Source organism: Alosa sapidissima, chromosome 13, assembly GCF_018492685.1.
Source record: "Alosa sapidissima isolate fAloSap1 chromosome 13, fAloSap1.pri, whole genome shotgun sequence".
Classification (NCBI taxonomy): Eukaryota; Metazoa; Chordata; class Actinopteri; order Clupeiformes; family Clupeidae; genus Alosa; species Alosa sapidissima.
This window is the reverse complement of record NC_055969.1, coordinates 24963563-24989630: the sequence shown is the minus strand read 5'-3', so window position 1 is coordinate 24989630 and position 26068 is coordinate 24963563. Positions and strand designations below refer to the sequence as shown.

The 26068-nt window shown below is 41.4% G+C and overlaps 2 protein-coding genes across 2 annotated transcripts in view; both read right to left on the bottom strand.

The window, feature by feature from the left end:
• Nucleotides 1-1856: 1856 nt before the first annotated feature.
• On the bottom strand, nucleotides 1857-17962 carry swi5 (SWI5 homologous recombination repair protein). The gene is made up of 5 exons (XM_042060282.1): nucleotides 17339-17962; nucleotides 16552-16600; nucleotides 16285-16388; nucleotides 14338-14432; nucleotides 1857-2684 (listed from the first exon to the last, which is right to left on the bottom strand). The coding sequence occupies exons 1-5, from the start codon at nucleotides 17425-17427 to the stop codon at nucleotides 2620-2622; spliced, it is 402 nt and encodes a 133-aa protein (XP_041916216.1). The 5' UTR covers nucleotides 17428-17962; the 3' UTR covers nucleotides 1857-2619.
• A 7880-nt stretch (nucleotides 17963-25842) lies between these two features.
• The window catches only part of fam163ba (family with sequence similarity 163 member B, genome duplicate a), a 34248-nt gene continuing 34022 nt past the window's right edge, over nucleotides 25843-26068 (bottom strand). The window contains exon 3 of the mRNA XM_042060678.1: nucleotides 25843-26068. This exon is cut by the window's right edge and continues 624 nt beyond it. The gene's annotated coding sequence lies outside the window, so the exon portion shown is untranslated.

Here is a 26068-nt window from a genome sequence, read left to right as displayed (position 1 = left end):
TAATCAAGGATCTTTGGTAACATGGTGATAATGGACTACAGTTGCATGTGACGTCACATGTTTGGGCGCTTAATCTTTAACTGATCAATACGGCAATTTGCTTAACTGGCTTAACATATTTTTGTAATAACGGAACGTGATGTAAACCGCGTGGTGATAACCTTTATGTCTGGATAACTGGTGTTGTGCTTCTACTCACATGAAGAGCTGACCGTAAGTGTTAAGTGTCAATGCTAACCAGGCTACTAAACAAACCATGCTACTGTGAGTAACGTTGAAGGGTAAAGTCACGTGACTTCTTTTGTAGTTCGTTTATGAAACAAAAGGAGCAATTTCGATTTTTAAAAAAAGGCAAAATAGTGTCTGACATTTTCACAGTTAGAAGATTATTACTGTATAGACACTGAAAATATTTTTGGTGGATAACATCGCTGATTTGGCTTCACAATATTTTTAAAAAAAATAGGTCTATGGGACTCAACATTGGAGCTGCTCTTCGATAGGAACGCAACCACTTGGGGCGCTGGTTTTCACTTTCCCTCCCTATGATGATGAATATTTGGTTTTCCTTTAATCCTACTGAATTTGTAATTATGTATAGGCCGTTCTAATTGCCGATACCATAGTATGTGCGTGCCTGTGTGTGTGTGTGCGTGTGTACCACCATCTACAGGCCAATGAGTGTACAGTCACTAAATGTACACATAACTTAATTTTTTTTAGAGGGGCGATTAAAGCAGAATGATATTGCATTTTATTTTTTTTACGGGGGGGGGGGGGGGTGCAAATCACAAATGAGTGATTATGGAGTAGGTTGATGTGGGCCCTTGAGACCAACATACCATAAAAATTTCTTCATCCTCGGTGCCACGGTTCAGGTAGCTATTTAGGAAAATATGGGTTTCGGGAGGCCCAGCGCTGGGGGGGGGGGGGGGGTGGTCCCCGGGGACCAAACAAAATTTTTCCGTAAAAGTCTAGTGGGGCTACATACCCACCAAATTTCATGTGCCCTGGTGTTTCGTTGTCCCGGGTATCGTTGACCAAAATTTCAGGAAGTAGATGATCATAATAATAATATCCATAATGTGTCAAATATTAATGTATCCTATGTTTCATACAGCTGGGGTCAAACTGACCCCAAGGGACATCAATGTACAAAATATTTGTACAGGACATTGAAAACAAAATATTGTACAAATTTAATGCCAATTCTGTTGTACCCTTCAATTGAGGAAAAGTCATGAAACATGAAGCAAAAAAAAAAAAAAGTGAACCATATATTTTATGTTAAACGTTGCTTGGGGTCAAATTGACCCCAAGGATAACATGAGGGTTAATACATGCTTGTCCCATGTTGATCCATTGAACCAAGAACTTCAGTGTATTAATATACTTTGAAGTATAATGTGTACAGTTCTTCAGGATGCCAACATAATAATAATAATAATAATAATAAAGCTTAATATTTTTGACATTGTAAATTTAGTAGTGTGTAGCTGTAGGTGATACAAAGTAGTTAACGTAGTTAAAATATGCAGGTAGAGGTCTCCTGATATATAATTGAGATGAATTATATGGGTACTTTTTCAATACCCCTATTAGTAATCTTAATACTCTTTTAAGTATTTATCTTAATTTGATATATCCCATATTCAGTCAAACATACATTATCCTATGTCTTCTTAGAGGGTTCAACAAGCATAAATAATGCACTTGTAATAAACATACTAGTAGATGTATAAGATGGAGCTGCAATCTTCTACTCTCAGACACACATACAGTACAGTGATATCACTGGTCAAACAGCCATTAATACAATGGTATCTCTGTAATCTACAAAACACAGAAAGAGAAACTACAAAACACACTGTTTATTGATAGAACATAAAACTATATACATTATTATTTTTATAATTATTCTGTGTCAAAACTCCCAACGATAATCTCAAGTAATTCTGAGTGGGGCAGGCACAACTATGAGTCCATATGTACACAGTGGTAACGGGCGAACTCCCTCCCTGACCAAAACCCAGCGCCGCTCTTCAAACATTCTCTAATGCAACGACACTCCTTCCTCTCTTCCTCTACTGAAGCACAATGTGAGGAAGGCCAGGATGGGAACAGGGGGTCAAAGTTGACCATTTCAAACTGATCACAAGAGGATGTCCAGAAGCTTCACTCTCACTCCAAAGAAAGTTGACCATTTCAAACTGATCTTGAAGAGGATGTCCAGAAGCTTCAGTCTCATCCCACTCACCCCAATCTCAAACTGAATTATGTCCTGCGAGTCCACTGTCCCATCTGATCTAGTTTTCTGATTGACTGACTGTCCAAACAAACAAACAAACAAAAATAGATTTCCACTTTTCTTAATGCACAACATGAGAGCCTGACGGTAACTTTGAGTGACAATACTGAACTGTTGCCATGCCCACCCGGGCAAAGGGCCCGCCTCTCCTGTTCCAGAGGGATTCCCACTTCCCACTAAGGAATTCTAGGATTATTTGGCCATGCTGCCACCCCCTCCCCCACCCCCCCTCTCTCTCTCTCTCTGGGTGAAAGGAATGGAGTGGGCGATCGCTCGGAGTGTCCTCTGTCTCCGCGGTATCCACCACCCCCTCAGTCCTCCAGCTCCAGGTCGAAGAGGCTGTACAAGTCCCGAGTGGTCACTCCTCGCAGGGTGGCTGCACACAAGCAAACAACAGAGTCTCAGTTGTCTTCACACTGTGACGGAATGTGTGTGTGTGTGTGTGTTTACAACTTTGAGACATCTTCTCTGTGTGTGAGTGTGTGTGTGTGTGTTGACAACTCTGAGACATCTTCTCTGTGTGTTGTCCACTGAGAGACATCTTGAGTGTCAGTATGCGTGTTCTCCACACTGACACGTCAATTGAATGTGTTAGTGTGAATATCTGTGCATCCACTCCACAAGGCAAGGCTGTAATCATAAAATAGGTATGAGGGGGGACATGTCCCCCCAAATACTCAAAATGCCCCCCCTCCCCCTCCACAAACTGGAAAATTATATGCTAAATGGTTAAAGTTATATCTTTCTCTGTCAGACAAATATCAGACAGAGAAAGGGAGTGCAAAGGTGAAATGGATCTCAGTTAAGTGAAGAAACTTGATTACAAAGAACTGGCAGGAAAACACTGATTTGACTTGCACAATGATCTTATCTTGAGCCATCGCTTACTTTATGTGAAAGTTGTACAATACCATGGAATTATAAAATACAGTATTTCTTGAATTTCCCCTAGGGATCAATAAAGTATCTATCTGTCTATCAATGGAAAAAAGCAGATGTACAAACTGGTCATTATTTTTGAGAAACTACGCACTGCCTTCTCTCTCCACCCTTCCCTCTCATGTAGCATTTGATCAGAGTTCTTTTTAAGTTAAACTAGGGTAGTGCTTACTAGCTACTACAAACTATTGTTAACTAGAATACATCGTATACAAGGCCGTATAATTTGTTTGTGTGTGTGTGTGTGTTTGTTTTTGCCATTTCGCCCAGTTTGAGACATCTCAAGTGTCCCTTACTCATCTACCAACCACTTGATGTATGAATGTGTGTGTGCAACTATATGTGTGTGTGTGTGTGTGTGCATGACCAGGGATGGGCAGTATTTCTGATACATGTACAGTATTTAAAATACGTGCCCCAATTTAGCCCAGAATCAGTCGGGTCCGGGTTTGTTTTGTTTAGTTTGAGCAGCCTCACGACAAATGATTAAAAGATGTAATAATCAATATTCCAGCTCCAGTCCAGTCTGATTGGATATCTGGCATGTTAGTTTTTTTGTCAGCTGTCTTATGCCACATTCCAGTTGTCTCGTAAAGCGACTTGGAGCTTGGAGTGACGTCATATCCGTGTAAAAACCTGTATTAGTTGTAAGTTCCTGCTTTTAATCCCTTTTCACCTTACAAACCCCATATTTGTTGGCCATTTTTTTAAAATGGCTGCCATGGCCCCCAAGGGTCAAAAATTTGATGCTTTTATCACAAAGTGATCAATTTCTGTGCTTAACTGCCAAACTATATAGATTTAATAGGCTAAATGTTTGGGATTAAAAAAGTGAGTCCATGCTCCCTTGAAAAAAGTATTTTGAATTTGAGTATTTTCAAAATGCAAAAATACAGTATTTTATTTTGATATATATTATGGCTACTGTATTTTGTAGTTTATTTTGATACATTTAAGACGAGGGTATTAGGTATTTTATTTTAAAATACATTTTGATGTATTTTTGCCCATCCCTGTGCATAACATGGTCTGAGAGATCACCCCAGTTGCCCACCAGCACATCTCCATGTCTTCATTGCCTATCTCTCTCTCTCCACCCCCTGCCCCCCCCTCACACACACAGCTGTAGTCACGATGCACGAAGCCCCACAGTCAAACAGACCCACAGCAGCCTTGTGAAAGGACTCCTTTATGTCAGATAAGGAAACACACACACACACACAAAAACACACGCAGGATGACGCGATATGACCATCATACTCTGAACATTACCCATCCTCGTTGTGGAACAGAACTGGTTGGAGTGGGTCCGATTCTGACCCAATTCATGGTCTGAAAGCGGAATTTGGGTAATCTTTGATTTTTGGTCTTTTCAGTGACTGAAAAAATCACTATCGCAGCGTTACTTATAGCGGGTTCCCACACATTTTTATTGACAACATTTCAAAACCTTTACATGACTTTTCAATGACCTTGAATGACATTTCCATGACTTTTCAAAAATTTTGAATGAAATTTCCATGACTTTTCACAGCCTATGAATACAAAGTTTACTTTACACCACAAGTTGATGACACGGCAAAATTAGATACAATTTTAATAATGTAATACGTTTTCTTCCGCTCCATTCTATATCTATGAAGGAAGCGATTGAATTCTGACATGATATGAATCTACTGAATTCCAGGATTTCTCCAGGTCCGGAAAATGTGATTTTATGATTCCACGACTTTTCCAAGTTTGCCATGACCGTACTCTGCTTGTAGACTAGGCTTAACACAACAAAGCTGAAGTGCGGTCAAATTCTTTAAACAGAGGTGAACGTTCAGAGAACCGTTTGCAAAAGTTTGCAAATTTGAACGCACCTCAGGTTAACTCATTCTGACAAAGAGTTTAATTGCTAATAGCGTGTACCTAAAGCAGGTGGTACTGTACGCTCCTCAGTGAAGTCACTTTTATGCACTGCAAAAACTGCTTATCTAATAAAAATCTAACCAAGATTATTAATCTTATATCAAGATAAAAAAAAATAGTTTGTGTTGTTTTCAGTATAAAGAGACTTACCTAGCACTTTTTCGTGAAATCATTTGACTTAATTTAAGAAAACTTTATGTTAAGACATCTCATCCGAAAAACAAGCACATTTTTCTGCCAGTGTGTTAAGCAAATTTGTCTGCCAGTGCGTTAAGTACATTTGTCTTGATAAGACTCCTTAAAATAAGTCAAAGATTTCTTAAATTAAATCAAAATGATCTTTTGAGAGAGCGCTAGGTAAGTCTTTTCATACTAAAAACAATACCAAATAGATTGTTTGACCTTATAAGATTAATAACACACTGCAGTGTGCATGTCGAAGACGTTGGGAAGCACACGAAACCCTCCACATGCACGTTGATGACGCAATTCTTGTCAAGTGCCGCATGCCCGGGACACAGATGCAGGAGCATGTCCCGACCTTAACAGTGATGACCTCTTCCAAAATACACTGCAATGTCTGACAACCACATGGAACCTCAACCTCAGAATTGACCATACCTGATTGGACAGTGTTTTTGTGGGTGCCCCCATCAAGGATGATAAATAGCCACAGCAATGAAGCGAAACGATCAAAGAATTTGTCGGTATTTGTTGGCACTTGGCAGAGAACCCATTTTGAGCCTTCTGGAGGTGTCGTGGGCCTAATTCAATGAAACCGATGAAGGATGCCTGCTTGGTAACCCCAGTGAAATGCTCTTGAAGGCTGTTCTAACAATGATTTGTTAGTGATTTTCTTTTTGATGGTATAGGCTTGGTTGTTGATTGGTCGCTATGTGAAATCCCCTACCTATAGCACTAGGAATTTAACACCTCTACTGTGTATACCGGTATTTGAAATTTAAGCATGAGTACTAATACTTTCCTTGTACTGGGTTAGGCCAAAGTCCTTTTAGGCAAGTCCCTCCACTCGGCGGGACGATTTTTGGGCACTTTTAGGGCATCTATTTCGGCAGAAATGCGCGTGCGCAAGTCTTCATGACACCAACCTTGCTTCAGTGGCGAGATCACAACACATTATTGGCACTATGTATTCATAACACACCACATGATTGGCACAATGTGTTCACATGTCGACTTTTTTGCCGCGGAAGGGGCGGGATATGTGTAGACAACTGCCATACAGTGGGCAGTGCTTCGACTTGGCCAGCTTCACTCGCGGTCCGCGCGTGGGATCACGCGGCATCACGTGACTTTAATTTGTATTTTCCCAGTGAGACGCTGCAACAACCCAAACAACCGGTAGATGGCTCAAGTGAGCAGGGTGTCTCGTAAAAAGAAATGGAGCCTGGAAAACCCTACACAGACTTTACTACAGAGTTTAGCAGACTGGTTTAGAAATAATTTAATAGCCAGAAATATGCCTGCCCTGCCCTAATAAAGAAATATTTGGTTAACTGCGAGTGAATCCCGTTTGCAGCCCTAGAAGAAACGCAGGACAAATTAAACATTCTGGTTTTCTCCGAGTGCAACGATGATAGACAGACATCATTTGGACAAAATATAGAGCATATTAACCTCCGTTGCTCAGCCAAATGCCTTCCTGTTACGTCCTGTTATCACGGAGTTACAGGCGATAAACGATTTTTGATGGTCACAAGTTTACTTCATTAGCGGTTTATTTTTTTGATTATTAAAGAGTGTTTTTCATTTAAAGGTTTGACTTCGTGCTTATTCAGTAGAGCATTTAGTGTTCTTCCCAATCCCAGACGTTCACATTGCATGTTTGTTTGTAATGGATGCAACCGCGAGATAGGCTACGCGTTTGACGGCAATGAGTTGTTACAGTAACAGACATGAACCAAGACATATAACCCAGCAGCAATCTAGGGACTGTTCGTTATTTATTGAAGGGGCCACCGGAGGAATTTTGAGTGCTTCAGTCAAAAGTTGCATGACCCTCCCTTGCCTGCTAGAAATTGTTCAATGACCCTCCGACAGAATTGTTAAAAATGACATGACCCTCCCCTGCCAATTGTCGCTGTCTTCCGCCCGCGCTGCTTTGCGCCACAGCCACACACTGTGATAACGTTCTTAAATCAATCTTTCCAGTGACCTTTTCAAATGTGTTGCGCCTGTTTGCACAATTTCACAAATAATCATATGTGATTAATAATATGACAAATAATCCCTGTGCACGGGGACCGAAACAATGCATGCCAACTTTTTCCGTGTTTCTCACGTATTTTAACTTCCCCCCCGCTGTCTTGCCGTTTTAATGTTTTCCCGTAGAATATCCCATTTTTAATACTCTCATAACAGCCCTGCCATCGGGCCTGTCTCTGTGTTGCCCTGTTGCTACCCCTTGCCCTTCCAACGAAACAGATGTCTTCAAATCATCGTTTTCCTTGCTTGAAGGCGAACTTAGAGTGATGTTAACCTATTTAAGTTTAACGGCGTGATTGTCGTGAGAGCACGATTCATTGGCGCTTGCATGTTCGGCCTTATGTCTACGTGCGCACCTGAGGCTACTCAGCTACTAGAGAAAGAATTTCCCCTGTTTGTATGTTCACTCCAAGTTGGCCTACCATAACTCTGCACTGTAGACCCTAACTGGCTATTTATATTTTTCTGTTATATAAGCAAATGTATTTGTTCAACTTTATGAAGCAGAATTACGCACTAGGCTACTTGGAACATAACACATTTGACAAAGGACAGATGTATGTTATAGTGACAAAATATTAACTTTCAGTGTTTTACGATGTCTTTGTCATGGGGAAGTTTTTTTCCCCCATGCATTTATTCTAGGCTACGGTCAGTGACTGCCGTGAGAGAAGCGGGTTCTGTGTTTATTTCATGTCAGTGACTGACGCGAGAGAAGCGGGGTCTGTGTTGCGTTGCGTTAATTTATTTTTAATTGGGCATGCCATGCCGTACCGTGTCGTCCACAGCTCAGTTCTGACAAAGCCGAATTTGATCCTTTTGAAACAATGAGTGCGCGCGTTTGTATGGTAATATTGCTTGACAGGGGGGATCCCAAGCAGCTTTCAGCCATAAGGCTACTTTGAGAACATTTCCTAATTCACCCGACACTAATAATTCAAAATGTTGAAAACTATTTCGGCATAGCCCATTAACTGACCACCCGATTCACGTTGACTGGGGGGCAGGGGGGGCCATCAGACATTTGTGCCCAGTTAATCCGGCCCTGCCCCCATCAAATCACACCTTCCCACCAGCTGTGACAGCTTAAAAGAAGTCAAGAGGACTCCTAACTCACAGACCTATTCACAAACCGGTTTTGTGGCATTTCGCCTGTTTTGAAATCCTATGCGGCTACAAGAGCTTCCAATCGTGAGGAAGCAATTTTGCATTGTAGGCATAACTAACATATACGTAACATAACACAATAACGCCACCAACAACAACCAAAACTAGGCTACTCATTGTCAACATGTAAATTAAATGTAACATTATTGTGAATCAAATTAAAATGTTCTCTTTTGCAAACGTAGGCATAGGCATAGTAACAGATTAATTTAATAATGTTACAAAGATACTACATCAATCCGTATGTTTCATTGGGCTACTAGGCTATTTGTTAGTGATGCACGATATATCGGCCGCCGATATAATATCGGCCGATATGGTCATTTTTTTTACACATCGGTATCGGTCCGATGTCAAAATAGGGCCGATGTGAACAGGCCGATAATCATTCCTGTGTATTTGACGTGTGTGTAGTGATCCAAGCGTGTTATCTGTCTACACTGAATCCGTTAAATATGCCCTTCTATTGCATCATATTTCTTATTTAAAATAGCAGGGCAACAAGACTGACAGAAAGAAGACACTGGGCATCTGACAAAAGTTCTTTCAAAACGTTGCGTTGTATCGCGCTGCTAGCATTGCTTGCAGTCAAGTTGATGGCTGGCTTGCATGTCATGTCACGCCTAGCACTACATCTCTCGCGGTAGGCTAAATATAACTGTGTATCAGGCAGAATGTAGTTATATGGTCGTAATAGGAATTTAATAGGGCTGTAACGATATGCGATTCAAAACTGAAATCGCAACACTCATATCCACAAACCTGTGTCGCGGTGTGAAAAGGCAGAACCGACACACCCTTTCTAGTGTCTAGCAGTGCTTTGCAGCTTACGCGGCCGCATAAACAACACACATCTCCCGCTTTACTTGGCGGTAGCCTACGTTGCTTTCATTGTAGACTTTACCAAACAGTATAAACCCCCTGTTAACCTTTCCTGCTTTGTTTCAGACCGTAGTCAGAAACGCAGGGGAGATTCGTTATTCGAGGGCCGATGTTATAAGATAGAATAACGTCGGGGTCACGGTCCCATTTCTGATGAGCAAAATACACGAGCTGAACTTTATGGAGTTTTATTTCGGACAGTAACACCGCTCACACTGTGTACAGACTCCAACTTGAACTTCCACACTCTCTGCTCCAGTCGCATACATACACTTCCTCACTCTATCTCCCTCCTTCCCAGCTTCTTCCCACACACACACACACGGAGCTCTCTTAAAGGAGCCGCAACACCATTTTACAACAGCCCTCTCTTTGCCCCGCTCTCTCTCGCTCACTCACTCAATGGACACGCGCGACTCGGCCAACGCAATCCAAATAAAACATTACAATCGTGAAAGCAAGGACTCATAGAAGACGACTAGCTAAATTACTATTAAATCTGCTTAGCAACATTAGCATGCTGCACATATTTGTTTAAAACTCTTGGTTTCAAGTTGACTGATCATCTCAATACCAATGTTTCCCAAAAGTGCCTGTACCAACAAGTATTACCTTTAAACTTAAACACACATGGGGAAACTGAACAGTCCAATCAGTAGACTATGATAAGCTAGCCTACTATGCTACTTTGTTTACAATATTTCCAGGCTTCAACCACACAGCTGAATTAAAGAGGGAGAGTTGTAATATAAATAGTAGGCCTATAGTGTGCCATACCTATAGGCTAATCTGCATAAAGTGCTGTCATAAATATCAGACATTCAGTATTCTCTCTTTTTATATCAGGATATAAAATAATACAGATATATTCTATTATATTGTAATCCTCTGGTGTTCTAAGGTAGGCTATTGAAACGTTATTTAAAAAAATGCATTTTGGAAAATAGCTCTTTATTTGATTATCATAAGAATGTGTTTTCTATACAGATATATCGACATCGGTAAATATCGGTATCGGCCATAACAGCAAAATTAATATCGGTTATCGGTATTGGCCACAATTTTCACATCGGTGCATCACTACTATTTGTTTTGCCTTACTCTTGATTCATTTAGGCTAGGCCTTTTTATTCAGTTATTCATCATCTTCTGTCCTTGTGTAGCGCACGCATTCTCAGACCTGTCACCTGCCACTCATCGTAAGGGAGGTGTTTGGAATCATTCCCGCGTTGCAATCATCAGCCAATCAAGGTGGTCACTTCAGTCAAGCTCGTGTATGAGTAATAACGTCATCCATAGCAACGAAGACTCACTCACTCTTCGCTCAGCTCCAGAATCTGTTCAGGAGTTGTCATTTTCCCTTACTAAGAGTAGCCTAGGTCTAAAAGGCTTTGTGAATAACTTAATAAAAGAAACTCCTATAGCTAAAATCTTTTATTGCTATTTAGGAGTAGCCTACTCCTAGTGGTAAGATAAAAGGCTTTGTGAATATGGCCCCTGGTGTCTAACCCAATGCGTAGCCCATTTACACAAAATAATGGTCGAATATTAGGCTACTGATGATCATTGTTATTTAAGAACATGCAGAGCACCAAAAACATCTTGCTCGTAAAAAATCATCATACCGCACATTGTGGCGGGTCTGTTATTTAACCTACTTAAATAAGGCTGCGCAAACCACAGGCCTGCATTCGAGGCAGGCCTTCTGTTGAAGAATTTTATATAAAGCCTGCGCTAACAGTAATCCTCCTGCCCCCGATACCATAGCTGTGGATAGTGTGGAATGCAAGTAATAACACAATCCAATGTGTATCTCAATTGTCCCCCGCTGACCACCTCACACATTTCTCTAGATTTTGCAACGACCTTACATGACACAATGCCATAAAATGTCAGTGTTTAGGACACCGAATAATGTTTATAATGATACCAGTTAGGCCTAAGTTCAACAGTAACATAAGTGTAATGAGCTATTCATTGTCGAAGGTGCATGGTGAAGTGAAATTCTTACTTTGGAAAACAAACATTTGCCGATATCATTGGATAGGGACTATGCCTAGTTGTTTATTTTTTACGTAGCCTACAATGGCCAGTTCAGACAAAGCCGAAATGACTCATTTTGAAACATTTGTATGGTTATATTGCTTGACTTAAATCCCAGAGAGTAGGCTAGGCTACCGCACCCCACAGTGATGGGCCTAGCGGTCTTACGCGTTCAGTGTGGGGTAGGCTATAAACAAGCTGAGAATTTAGCGGTGTCACATCTGCCTGTCTCAGGCGTGGGGAGCTGAAGCTTGGGATACAGTTACTAAAGTAACAGTATTTTATTTTACTTCTTATGGAATATATTTTTTTTTTCACTTTTATAAAGACTTTGTGTCTGTTCCTGTTTGTTCCTATGCTGTTGGAACAAATAGTAGTTGATTATAAAGACAACTTTCTGTTGCAATATTCTGTGTGTTCTGGACTGCAGGTAACTTGTTAAGCCAGTGGTTCTCAAACTTTTTCTTTCATTCCCCACTTTGATCAAGGAGGCATTGACTTATGATAGTGGAGATAACGTGTTATCCCGAGGTCTTTGGAAGTCAGCATCTCCGACGGTAGTCTACCCTATTAAAAATATAAGTTTTCGATGTCCCAAATGGAGAGCCATACTTTATTGTTTTAACGATCTCTATGCTACTCACCAAAATGTAAGCATGGGATGGGAGCATGATGAAGTATCCAACTGTCGTGTGTTAAATTATTGGGATTACGAGCCAGTGGTTTTCAAACATTATGCGTGACTCGGACATCTATGCAACAGACTCATATCGTCCTCGCATTCGCAAAATGAGGACATACAGACATAACAGGTGTACCTCCAGTTATGCACGGTTTTAGTCAAGTAATTTAAAGGTAAACTATGCAGTATTGGCAATTTCCTTACTGTTTTCTCGGTTTTTGCTTCTTTTTTACTGGCTCTGTCATGACGAATGTCTGAGAAACTCCATCGCTACCTTTTTCTAGCCGGTGCCTGGCGTGTATGTGTATTTGAATGCAGTAAAGCAATTCTTTACACTCGTTATACTTCCTGACACTGAGGCCGTCGGCCCGCCGGCCCACAGTTGCAAGGGTGGTTTTTCCGCTCACAGGCGCTAGGGGGAAGCGAGACGGCCACCATTCACCCGGAAAAAAGTCATAACCATTCCAATGACTCTGAAGCTGTTAAATTAAGGTAAATTAAGCTAAAAAACTAGCATATTAAGCTAAAAAACTTGCATAGTGTGCCTTTAAATGTGCTGGTGAAACAGTTGTGTACTCTGGGCACAGTTCTTCCAGAGCTTTGTGCCAAGTAATAAGCGTTGAGTCGAGATGTTTGTGTGAATGAAACGAAGCGTATAGGCCATAGTGTGACATGCATAAACCAATGGTGTAGAGATGACGCCACAGGGTTTTATTTAAGAGAGCCTACGTTTGTATGTAGGCAATTTATATACTTAGGCTTACTAAAATAAATAGTATTTTATTTGTATTGGTTGTTTAGAGTAAAAAAAAAAAATCGGTCGGTCTTAACGCAAGTTTACAACCGGCAAGTCGGTCGGACTAAAAGGGGGAAAAAATAAATATTTGGGTCGGTTCTAAATTGACAGGGTTGGTCGGGTTACGGCAAACGAAAATATTTTTAAGGATGGCCTGGCAGTGTTTTTTTGTGCGTCTGCAGAAGTCAGCCAAATATGAATGTAATTCTGCGGCATAAAGCAGATGTATTTGTTTATTGTACAGAAAAATAAAAATGACATGTCAAGCAGTCAATTGACTACATTGCAGTCAAGAAGTAGGGCAAATTAATTTACGAAACCAAAACGTGGGTCATAGTTGTCTAAGCCTCTATTGCGTAGCCTGTTAAAAACGTCGCCAGATAGTATTAAACAGTTATTTCTCTACTGGCTTAATTATCACACCACTGTTTTGATTTGCGTAGCTGGGTTACCCCAAACACTGACAATAATGTAGACAGCAAATTTCGATTTCGATTTTCGTTACCACCGTGTAGTCAAGCCTTAAGACATACCCAAGTAGCCTAAATCGAGGTAATGTTTAATTATGCATGATTTATTTTGTTATTGAATTCGTAGGCTGGGATTACTCTCGGCAAGTCTCCTGCTTTTTCAGTAGGGGCGGCAGGCAGAGCGATGTACAGTGGCAAAGCAACGCACAGTGGCTGAAAGTGGTACTAAAGCTTTACGCAGCTTCACGCCTCGTAATGCGTGACTGAAGTGGTCATTTGAAAGCGATGCCCACTGTATTGGCGTTACAAACTAACCCCATGCATTTTTAGAGTGCTGTGTCTCCTCAATAGAAAGTCTCTGGTTAGGCGTGCTGTGCGTTACCTGGAACAATTTCTCTACAGCACGACGCACTCCTGATGGGAGTTCCACTGCGAAATGGGGAAGTAGACAAATTTATCTTATCTACAGCCTGAACTTCATTGTGTGAGTGGTGACATTGAATCTTTATCTTTTCCCATTGTTTGTCAAGTCTTCTAGAACTTGCAATGAGGTAACCTACAGGGTGGTGTCCAAAGTGTAGTCAACTCCCCTACAAAACAAACTGCTTTTGATCCAGTTTACTAATTTTGTGTATGTGGACCATGATAGAACCATATAGGCCTAAATGTAGCTCTTGAATGTAGCTCTGATAGGCTTCATTCAGCTGTCCAGAAACATAAATGTTTTATTTAATTTTTTCAGGCATCCAGTAGTTCCATATATTGTAAAACCACAGGTGCTACGTTTACAGGAGCAATACACAACCTTTTCTCTTTGAGGGATACATTGTAAACACGGAAAAACACACCGTGATGCATGGATAAACACACCTACACATACACACCAAATTAATCTGTTGTGTTTTCTTACCCAGTTGTCCTAGTAGCGTCTGTCCAATATCTTTGATATCGTTGTACTCATGCAGCAGGTCAATATGCTGATCCAGCTCCTGAATGTCCATCCCTCTGTGTCACAGAAGCAAACACACACACACACACACACACACACACACACCTGGGCTATAATTTCACTCCCCAAGGATGACCAAGGACAGGTTACATGGTATTGAACTCTCACACAGTGCAGAAAAGGCAGTGCTAGCTCAATCTATTTCCGTCCAACAAAAAACGCCTTCATATCATTGGGAATAACCAAAGGTAATTTACAACAGCTGCGCGGTGACTCGGTAATGGGAATAAAATGTATGTGACCAAAGAATAGCTTCTTGTGAGTCATTAGATGAGTCATCCTCTACTACTGTAGTATTACTCTTAAAAGCCAGAGGAACTTCATGCTAATGTTTGCCTGAATGGCATGAGTGGCATTCCAAGTATGTGGGTTAAGGGTCGTTCACACCAGGAAAGTTAACAATAACGGTAACAGCAAAAAAGTATCATTCTAGCTTAATGAATGACAACGTCCAGAAATAAACTTTCAGAGCGATTTTGAGAACGATAAAAAGCTGACAGCCAATCAAAATCCATCACACTCATGAACACGTGGAGACTTTCCTTATCGTTGGTCAGAGTGGACACTAATTTAGTTAAAGTTACAGTTATCTTTATAGTTAAATAGTTATCGTTTTTGGTGTGAACAGCGTTTTAGCGACAATCCAAAGTAAGTTAACTCAGAGTAAATAATAAACCTTCTTATAGAAGAGCCATATTGCTGCATTTTCTTTATTTACAAAAAAAAAAAGTTATTTTTCAAAGGTCTTTTTTAGGTTTGCCACTTATTCTCAGTTTACTTACCTAGGTTTGACACTAAAAAAACACTTAGAACTCCCCCTTGGGCACACCGAGGCAGCCAATTCATTTTAATAAGTAGGTTGATATACAGTAGTGTGGTATATGATGAAGTCAAGGACAGATATACATATTTGTGCGAAAAACAAAAACAGAGCGTTTATCTACCAATATTGTATGTCTGTCATTAATTATGAAGAAAATGAACCCAGAGGAATGACCTGGGGTCACATTGAAACTTTAAATGTCTGCTTCAGCAGGGGCGGAACACGCGCAGTGGGGGCGGTGGAACAGCAGTAACGTCACAGCCTGACAGTCGGTCAGACTGGGTTTTATTCCGGAACCCCATTTATTATTTTTCCACTGACAGAGAAATGTTTCCACTGAACGGTTCCATCCCCTTTCACAAACTAATAATTAAAACTGGAACCTGTTCTCTGGTCAAAAAATGTCAGTGCTGCTTTGCAAAAAAGTGTTTGCTAAATACCACTTAACTTTAACTTAAAGGAACACGCCACCGTTTTATAAAATTGGGTTATTCACCGTCTCCCCTAGAGTTAGATAAGTGAGCAAAAACTTTTTTTGTGTCCGTGCATGCATTATCGTAGTCTGGTAGCGCCCCCGCTAGGTTAGCTTAGCATAGTGAATGGAATCCTTTGTAGCCAGATAGTACGTTGTGAATAAAAGTGAGCAACAAAATAATCCCTAATTACTTCTTGTGGCCCCCGTCTTCACAACGAGTACAAATGGCAATGCAGACTAAGAAAAGGTGATTTCCTAGGCAGGTACTGACTTGGGACTATATTGGGACGAAGCACAGGCGAAGCACTGCTATTTGGCCGCAGAGATATCATGCAACACATCAATACTTTTCTCACTCGCTACAGCAGGAACAATCTCTGTGGCCAAGTAGCCTGTGCTGACACCAAACGCAGACTACATAGTGAGCCAATGGGAAAGAAAGATTAGATTTTTTTCTCCATAGTAAATCTGATGTTGTATAAAATTGCAACCTACAGAAGCACACACACGCACACGCACACACACACACACACTTGTGTGTGTTCCTCACTCATTCTGCAGGAGGGCGATCTGGGAGTCCAGCTCATCTTTCTTCCTCTTCAGCTCCTCCATCTCTCTCTCTGGCAAGGCCTGGGAGGCAGACGCACCCTGCACCTGAGTGTGTTTGTGTGTGTGTGGGGGTGGGGGGGGGGGGGCACAGAGATCATTATACAAAGTAATACAAGGACGTTTCAAAACGCTTCAGCAATTTTGTGAGAGGATGAGCATAAGTAGCCATTATGATGATTTAGTGAAGGGGGGAAATAGATTGTCTTACAGGAGATTTAAAACTTGAATTGACTCTTCTTCCTCCAGAACATGGTGTCCTGAAAGAAACACAGAAATCCAGGGTCAGGTTTACTCATGGGGGGGGGGGGATTTCAAACTCATCAAGTTATTCCTCTAGGCCAGTGTTTCTCATAGTGATCCGCAAGCTATCCCAAGTGGTCCGCGAGCAGACGTGGTAAAATATAATATAGATGAGTTGTTTGCAATATTGAACCAACACTGCCTATGTAAGCTACGCCAGTTTAAATCGTAGGCCTATTGTGTAATATACTGTTGAAACACTGCTCTAGGCTACAGACGATTTTGCAAGTCCAACCTATGCTACAGTTATCATCTGATGAAGGTTGTGTCACTTGTCTGTTTTAGGAAATCAACAGTAGCCTAAAGGTCAAACGTTACAAGACAGCAAACGTCAATGCCGGGTGAGAGGGCATTCAGGAGCTAGACTGCTTAAAGAAATTTCACTAACTTCATTCATACATGCATTCACCTGAGTCAGGTTACATTGAAACGCTGTAAGGTAAATCTTACAGAAATGACAACATTGCATACCTGTGTTTTATTCTTTCAAATCAATCACATTAATAAATTAAAGGCAACGTATGCTATTTTTACATTACAGAAGTAACGTTGACGAACTAAAACTCGACAACAGAGGACAATTTGGTTTTGGCATGGCCCTTGATGTCGTGTATAGAATCACTACAGTAGCAGACAGATCTGAGGTAATGTGTTAGCTTTAGGCCTGTATTGTCAATGAACTAGCCGTAAGGTACCTTCTCAGAGTGTTTCGAGACGTTAATCCCCCTCGTCTTGGCGTAACATTACATTTCGCTGTCAGTTCTTGTCGGCTCTCTGACTCCATTGAACAGATGTTACCACATTTCGTAACAGAATAGTGAGTTTACGTTGACTGTTTGAATAGCTATTTTCCTAGTCTACCGCTAGTGGCTTCAAAATAATACAGTTGTAGGCAGGCTACTAGAGTTGTACACACGCACACACATACAAACTCCCGCCTATTCAGAACACTGTCACTCCCCGATGTGAGTCGCGCATGCGTTACTTTGCGACTAGTTTCTTTTACTGTCTATGCTACCAGTGCTGTTAGCCACAGAATAATGACATTAGCCTACACAGCAGTAATGTATTATTTAGCGTAAGGCATCACATTTTCACGGCATGATCTCTAATGTCAGTTCTAGATTAGAGGCTGAAGTAGCCTGCTAGCGAGAGACTTCTGTAATATCAATAAATATTGACCTATAACGAAGTTTGTTCACTGCTGGCAAGTAAGTAAGCAATCAAGCACAACAAAGGCTGTCACTTGAATGGCGTTTGCTAACGTTAGCAATCAAACAATCTTAGATAGCTAAAACGTTTTTAGCATGCGTGACTCACATCGGGGAGTGACAACACTTGACTTTTAATTGGTGCATTTACATAGGAAGTAGAACTTGATTGGTTTATTCTAAAAGATAAAGCGGAAGTTAATGTGAACTCCCCTAGACATTAAAATAACTCCCCTGACTGAATACCTACTCAATGAAGTTTTCGATGAGCCTTCTCGACAATCACAGTCAATTATGTTTTATTGAAATCAAGATATGTTTTTAATAGCCTTTGGGTGACTAATTTCACCGGTGCATAAAAAATATATACATACAGAACAGTTTTGCCTTTTTAACCCAACAGATGGCGCTACAAACCTGCTATATCAAAACGCTAAATTGATTCACCCAGTCATTGGACTAAAAGAATTGTAGGCCTGCCACATTCATTACCCAGTGCACACATTGAGATACAATATTTTGCTTACACTTTGAACAAGGATATACTATTTGTAGTTAATAACTACAACATTATAATGTTTTCTACTTGTCCTACAACATTCCTACAACTTCCTAACTTATGATGCTTTCTGCTTGTTTTTACGCCTAGTGTATTCCATTTGCCTGTGAAACTCTTAATCTGATATCCATGTAATTATTAACTCTTTAAGGTTCTTTAAATGGCTTGTCAATAACAACACAACAAAACAGCTAATCCATTTTGTACAAAGCTTTGCCAATCTTGATAATGACTATTTCCATGCAATGAACTGCACTGTTCTGTAGGCCTACCTTTCAATACTTATTGGATCACATTTCATGTATGCCGATATAAATTGAATATGGGAATGAGATGTCCTTGGAGTATTATATTTGCATGAGGTTGCTGTACGCCCATCATGTAATATAACACTAATAGTGTCATTCATGAACCTCTCTCCTTATTTATTGCACTGCTCTGCATAGTCCTGAGGCTCATCCTTACTGTCCGGCTGCTGCCTGTCGCATCTCCTCAATAACAGGTGCAATTTGAGAATGACGCTGCATGCCGAGCTCTCAGTTAGTCAGTCAGTCAGTCAGTCAGTCAGTCAATAAGGACAGAGCCACATGCTGAATGAAAAAAATATAGCCCTGTGCAGAGATGGAGAGGGTGGGTGGGAGTGGGTGGAGGGACTGAAGGAAGAGATTGGGTGGGGGGAGGGATGGGGTTAAAGCAGCGGGATGAATGAATCACCCAAGCAGAAGATAAAAGGTGTACTGAGGACAACAGGCGGACTCAGGTTGGGATGGGAAAACTTCACGTCCCGTTAACCACACTCACGGGGACGCGGGGGTGTATACGCAGGCATAAGTGCATGCTGCCATTCGCAGAGCACGAGGCAAGGCTGTACGCCATGTGGTGATAGCGTATTTTACCCAGGGACATGCAGACACATATCCGGACAAATGAGATTGTGTATCCTGACTGAAGAGATTACACATATCCTGACAATAGGCTATGTTTATACGGTGACGATGAAAAGAGAAGACGCAGAAGTGGCGTCTCGTCTTCATTTTTTTATTCGCGTTTAGACGAGCATTCTCAGGGGGAAATCTTTGTTTATATGAAGATGCAAGAGTATGTGATATTCGATTGGATATGCATTCCAGACCGCTGGGTGGTGGTGTGATAGAACCCCGGTACGTCACGCGCAGACATTCTAATTTGACAGTTTAGCCAGAGAGGTAATCAAGGATCTTTGGTTTAGACGGAGACGCAACCCGAGTCGTCTTCAAAACTCTACACTCTGGAAGGAGTCTTCAGATTGTGGCGTCTTCAAGCCCCGATGGCGGGGTCACCGTGTAAACGAAAGTCACTTATGATAAAATATTTTGTCGTCTTCCTTCGCAATCATCCTCGTATAAACGGCCCCAGAGTGACAAATGAGATGACACAACAACAGTTAAAGGCAGTCAGCGATTGTACGTGATTTTAAGCTCATAACATTTTTTGTCACATTCAGCAATCATCTCCTCACGGCCAATAGCTGCCCATTCTGTGAGTGGTCTACAGTGTAGGCTCTGTAGGCAGCCCAGGCTTCGAAAACTGGAAACAAACAGTGTGGGAGGGGGAGTTTCTCTGGGAATACTGACGGGAGGGGTGAGCTTACCTCTCTGGTGTGTTTTGTTTGGTCTTTGGTTAGTATAATGTACAAGTACGTTGTTTTCAGGGATGTAGTGGTAAAATAAGAGGTGAATAAACTATGAATTTTGTGATCTCGGTGAGGTCGACTGCGCCATGCGGTATCGGATTTTTTAAAAAGGCAGAACATGTTTGATGATGATTGAGGTTATTGTCCAATGTTTATAACAATACCAGTGGTATTAAATGGTTCCTAGAGTGTTGATGACTGTACATATTGTGAATGTGGATAATACAGTGTTTTTTTGTAATGTTAAAAGCAATTGGTAAAAGTTAAAAGCAAAGTTTAGCCTCCACTACATGGTTGTTTTGGACGAAAGCGTCTGCTTATACATATAAATATAAATATAAACATAAACATAAACAAACACGGTTTCCTGCACAATTGCTGACTGCACCTTTAATACCGTCTGTCACAGAAAAAGAGAGTGTAGAAGGAGTGCTTTGAAATATAAAATATTCACTTTGTTAGACCATTAGGGTGCAATATATTTACTTTTGCACTATATATTTGACTGACATTATCCTCTTCCACACCAGCTGCATTTCTTCAGTCAACTGACACTGAATGTTAATAGAACGCTGGTTCTGTAAGCATTTATGCAAAGCCCTCTGTTGTTTTGCTACCAGTCCAGCGTACTGTTCCAATAAAATGGAACGATTTAATTGTCGACTTAATTGTAGCCCTCTTTGCCTTGTTATGAGTCAGCCATCAGATATTAGGTATCAGTTACTAAAAGGCATTGGATATCAGCTGTCAGTGGTCAGCTGACCACCAGGTGAGCTGTACTACTCAACTGGGCCAAGCTGAGTTGAAGAAAAGTAAGGTCTACTCCACTCTCTCTCTTCAGAGACACAAAAAGGCCCTGACACACACAGGGATATTATGGTGCGGTGTGTGTGTGTGTGTATGTTTGTGTGTGTGTGTGTGTGTGTGTGTGTGCCCGTCTTAGAGCCCTCTCTGTGGTCACAGGAGTGGAAAGAACTGTCTGCGAGATGGTTCACTGGGCAAATATCAAAGGGAAACAGGACTCAGCTAAGGCAAAAAAGACAGAAATGATTAAAAAAAAAGAATCCCCCTCCCTACCTCCCTCACTCAGTCTCTCCTTCCACCATTCTGCCGGCCCGCCTGAGCCATGCGTTATTTATACCTCGACACACAAAGAGAAGAGGGAAGGATGAAAAATTCACACAGGCACCGGGCTTCTCCTTTTAGGGATCAGTAACACATGTGGTAATGGCCCCTTGGTAGGCTGATTCACAGGGTAGGCTGATCCCCATACTTCATAGAACAATAATTATGCAGGGCTGGTGTGTGTGTGTGTGTGTGTCACTGTGTATGTGTGTGTGTGTGTGTTTGTGTTTATGTGTGTGTGTGTGTGTGTGTGTGTGTGTTTGTGTTTATGTGTGTGTCTGTAGGGTTGTGTTGTCCTTCATCTATATCCCCAATCTTCCAGTGAAAAAGCGAAACGGCAGCAGCATTAAGGACTCTGAACATTAAGGACATCTAACATTGGAGACATCTTTTTTTGGCAGAATCCTATGGGAGACATGGCTGAAGTACCCTGAACAAACTCCTACTTTGTGAAACCAGTTGTGTCCCTTTTAACACCTGCTAAGGTTGAAAACAAGTGGAGGTCTACTTCTCCATTTAAAGGAATTTCTAATTATTTATCCTAAACTAAGGCTAGGCATTGATTGATTCAGAATACACATGACATAAGTTAAAGCTAGTTAGCCATTTCGTTTTTGGCAAAACTAAGATTGCTATCTCCCTCGTAAGAAAATGTCTTGACTAAAATGACATGAGCTGATATCTCCTCTCTGCCGTGGATGACTACTTCAGGCTGCCCCCTCGAATGGTCGTGCGTCACCGTTTCCCGGAGGAGACGTTGAGGAGGAAGCTGAGAGGAATGGTGTGTGTGTGTGTGTGTGTGTGCAGGTTTGCATTTTGTCACGTTTATAATTCATGACTGTCTTGCCCTCAGTGTAGCGTCTGAGTAGCACTCCTCTGACATTACAGCCAAACATCATAAACCATACTGTCTGACACCCCTCACCTCCTCACTCACTCACCCTAGAGACAGAGAGATGGAGATGGAGAGAGAAAGAGATAAGGAAATGGCAAAAGAGATTGAGAGAGAGAAGGAAAGATGAGAGAAAGAAAGAGAAGGAGAGAGAGAGATGGAGAGAGAAGGATGGAGAGAGAGTTTGATAGACATAGCCATCCATGAATGAACAGATAGAGATAAAGAAAGAAAGATAGGGAAAAAGGGATGGTGAGGAACAGACATATTGGAAGAGAGAGCAGGACAGTGGGATTGGAATGGTCACCTGGGAGAAGAATGATTCAAAGCGTGCCATAAAACATCAATATATCCTTAAAGACTGTGCTAGCTAAGCTGGGTGCGCAGGAAGCGATTATGGCCTTGAATAATTCACGACTGGCAAATATTTCCCCATTTTTTTTTAAAACTGTACACTCAAGACATCAAATTCATCTAACAAACACACACACACACACACACACACAATGATGCACGCACACATACACACATAAACACATGGACACATATATAGTACTCACACAAAGCACACACTCACACAAAGACCTGTGGAGACACATAAATCAGCACACGTATATGTGCAGATATTTCATTTCCATAGGGATGTATTCTGCATTCACTCACCACCTTGTCATCCTGTATAGAATGATACGGCATAAGACGGGATTCTATACTACTGTATTCCAAGTCATATATAGATTGGTCCCCTCCCTGCTGTTTCACTTGCATCAGACACATTTACATACATTTATTTAGCATACATATCCCCACAGGTGACAGAAGGTGTATTGTAAGATCAAAATATTTGTATGTATTGTATATTTGTGCTAGCAAGGGTTCAAACTAATGAGCTTGATCTTGTGGGGATGTTTTGGCCTCAAGCTACCGAAACACCGATGAAGACACTGTGTGGCCCTGTGTAGGCTATATCCTTGACATTTGTTTGTGTTTATCCTAGACATTTGTTTGTTTATCCTACACATTTGTTTGTGTTTATCCTAGACATTTGTTAGTGTTTATCCCGAGTTTTGTCTAGCATCATCCAATTGGGCAGAGATACTGTAACTTCAGCTCACATTTCCACTTCTGAATGTGGTTCATGCAGAACACGAAAAATAACAGATTCTTTTCTATTGACTGAATATTCTGCACTGGAGATAGGGAGAGTCACCTGGGCGATGGGTTAAAATGTACCCAGGGAGGGTATAATGTCTTACCTGAAGCAGTGTGAGTGTGTGAATGTGTGTGTGTCTGTGTGTGTGTGTGAGGGCGGTGAAAGATGCCTCAATAAGCGCCGGTACAGCCTGTCTGAGCCACGGCCGCTCAGGGTTCAGCCGGGGGTCAGATGTGATTACTGGCGTTCTGCCGATGACAAGCCATCCCTCTTGTTCGGCGGAGGATCCACTCTCCTCCCCATCAAACACAAAAAGGACGGGCTGCGGCAGTCTAAATTGTGTTACCAAGTCTCCTCACAGGTCCCAGATCAAAGATTTTGGTGTAAATGAAAGAATTAAATTATTTAGTTATTCATTATTTAATCAAGGTACATTTTCACAGAGCACAATGCTTGGGACCTGGTTTTTCATCAACTGAATCGTAGTATAAATTACTTCATACATTATAAATGATATAGCCTAAATCTAAAATATAGTGACATGGTGAAGGTCGTTTGTATTTTCTTGGAATAGGCACAGTATGAATGAGTTGTGCGGCAGAATTGATTAAAGGTTTCTGATTTCAAACGTTTCATCGGTGCCACTTCTTCAGTTCCGTTGCAATCAAAGCAAAGCCCAACTGACGGATTTATCAGCCTTTTAATTTTTATTAACAACAACGTGTTCATTATTGGTACACTTCAAACCGATGACAAAGGCTAAAAGGCTTGCATCACCTCAGAACAGGAACACAAGAAGAGAAAGCATACTGCATACTGAAAGAAAAACAATGCTGCAAAGGTTCAGATGAGCACAGATAATAATAATAATGATAACCATATCAATAATAAGAACAATAAGAAGAAGAACAACAATGGTCACTGTATACTTTTTTTCATACAGTTGTTTCACGTAAACCAAAACTCAATATGTTGTCAAAAATGCCTGTTTAAAGAAAATGTTTGTTTGTGTGTGTGTGTGTGTGTGTGTGTGTGTGCATGTGTGTGTGCGTGTGTGCGTATGTGTGTGTGTTCCTGTGTGTGTGTTTGTGTGTGTATGTGTGTGTGCGTGTGTGTGTGTGTGTGTGTGTGTGTGTGTGTGTGTGTGTGTGTGTGTGTATGTCCAGAATTAAGATTGTGGTGGTGAGCTTGTCCGGGCAGATAAGATGATCACGATCTGGGAGAAGCCAGATATACTCCCCAACTCACCATCTTTTCATGTGCAGGAAGGAGGGATGGAATGGTGAAAATCAATCTCAGTAATAAACCATGTGGAGGAGGGCAAATAGAGCAGCAATGCACTCGCAATGCACTCGCAATCGTCATCAGCGCTGTGGTGACGTCAGTCGAGGGGGAAAGAAAAACGTCTGCAGGTCCAGGGCTGAATGGACGTGTGGCGAACAGCAGCGCAAGATGGCTGACCTTCCATCGACTCAGTCCGAGAGAGGCAAATTCTCCTCCTAGCGATTGAAAAGAAGTTCCGAGAAGAGAGACACTAGTGTTCCAAGCCCTTCAGATAAATGTCATCCTTTTGCCTTTGGAGGGGACACGGACGGAGAGCAGGAAGGGACAATTCACAGCCGCACAAAGAAAACTATTTCAGTTTCTTTTTTTTTCCAAGATGCTGATTTATGCAACAGAGAAAAATAGCTGAGATTTGAATCATTGTTTTAATTCCAGAGAAAATAATATAAGCAAACCAGTAGAAAACCAAATATAGCAACACAAAAACTAAAACAGCTGAGAGAGAAATATATATCAACTGGTTACTTTTAAGGTTTATATTCGAATAGTAACTGTAACACTCAATAGTTGTCCACAAATTAATATTCATGAATCCTATATAAAAATGCTTTTGATCACACATTGTCTGTTTATGTATAACCATTGCCTATGTTATTATTGCAAGAACCCAAGAGCTTCAGGTCGCTAGGGCATACTGTAACTCTTAAGAGTGTTAACTGTATATAAATGTCTGGTTGGTAACTGTAAGATACTCTGCCTTCACCCATCTAAGAAGCCAAAAGAACATTACAAAAAAAGCCACTTTTTCCCTTCAGGACAAAAAAAATGTGTGTGGTCACAAATCGATCCCATAATTTCATTCAATCAGGGTTCCGCCGATGTGCTTTCCAGGCCCCCAGTGGATGAGGGCAGGCTCAACGAGAAAAACACCCAGCGCGACACACACCTCTCCTCCACACACCTCCTCCACACACCTCTCCTCCATGACACAAAATGAGCTGGTTCCAACTTTGACAAAAAAAAATCGTCTTTGTTACAAGTGTATCCGAATCCAAAACGTCTCCCACCTTCAGCGTGGAGACTTGAGTAGATGCAGGCTTTTAGATGTGCAGGTTTGGAGGGTCCTATGAAGATGCTCAACGGTTGAGGAGAAACCTCAAGAAAAGAAGTTCTGTTTGGATCCTGTACACTCCCGTTTCCCATTTAGCAGCTTAAACAGCAGACTAGCTCATCCTCCGTCCAGACTGCTGGATGACTAAAGCCCCCCCCCCCGCCCTTCCGCAGTTACCCCCCCCCCTCGGAAGCCCCTGGCCCTGGGAGAATCTGACAGGTAGCGTCTCCGAGCCCTCATAATGACATCCACAGAGGGCAGAGGACAAAGAGAAAAGAGATGCCTGAATTGCACAACGTGGTTCATCTCCATGTAGACAAGAGTTCTCTGGAATAAAAAAACGGCATATTTAAGTTCGAACCCCAGCTAGCTGCCCAGTCGGAGTCACACGAGCACCTGACCCAATCCTTGACCCAGT

Excerpts from the sequence above, each read along its gene's own strand:
- swi5 (XM_042060282.1), bottom strand. The coding sequence starts at position 17,427 with ATGGAGTCAGAGAGCCGACAAGAACTGACAGCGAAATGTAATGTTACG. Across the intron at positions 16,389-16,551 it reads ATTCAAGTTTTAAATCTCCT|GTGCAGGGTGCGTCTGCCTC; the intron begins GTAAGACAATCT and ends AAACACACTCAG. Across the intron at positions 2,685-14,337 it reads GACGCTACTAGGACAACTGG|CCACCCTGCGAGGAGTGACC; the intron begins GTAAGAAAACAC and ends GCTTGTGTGCAG.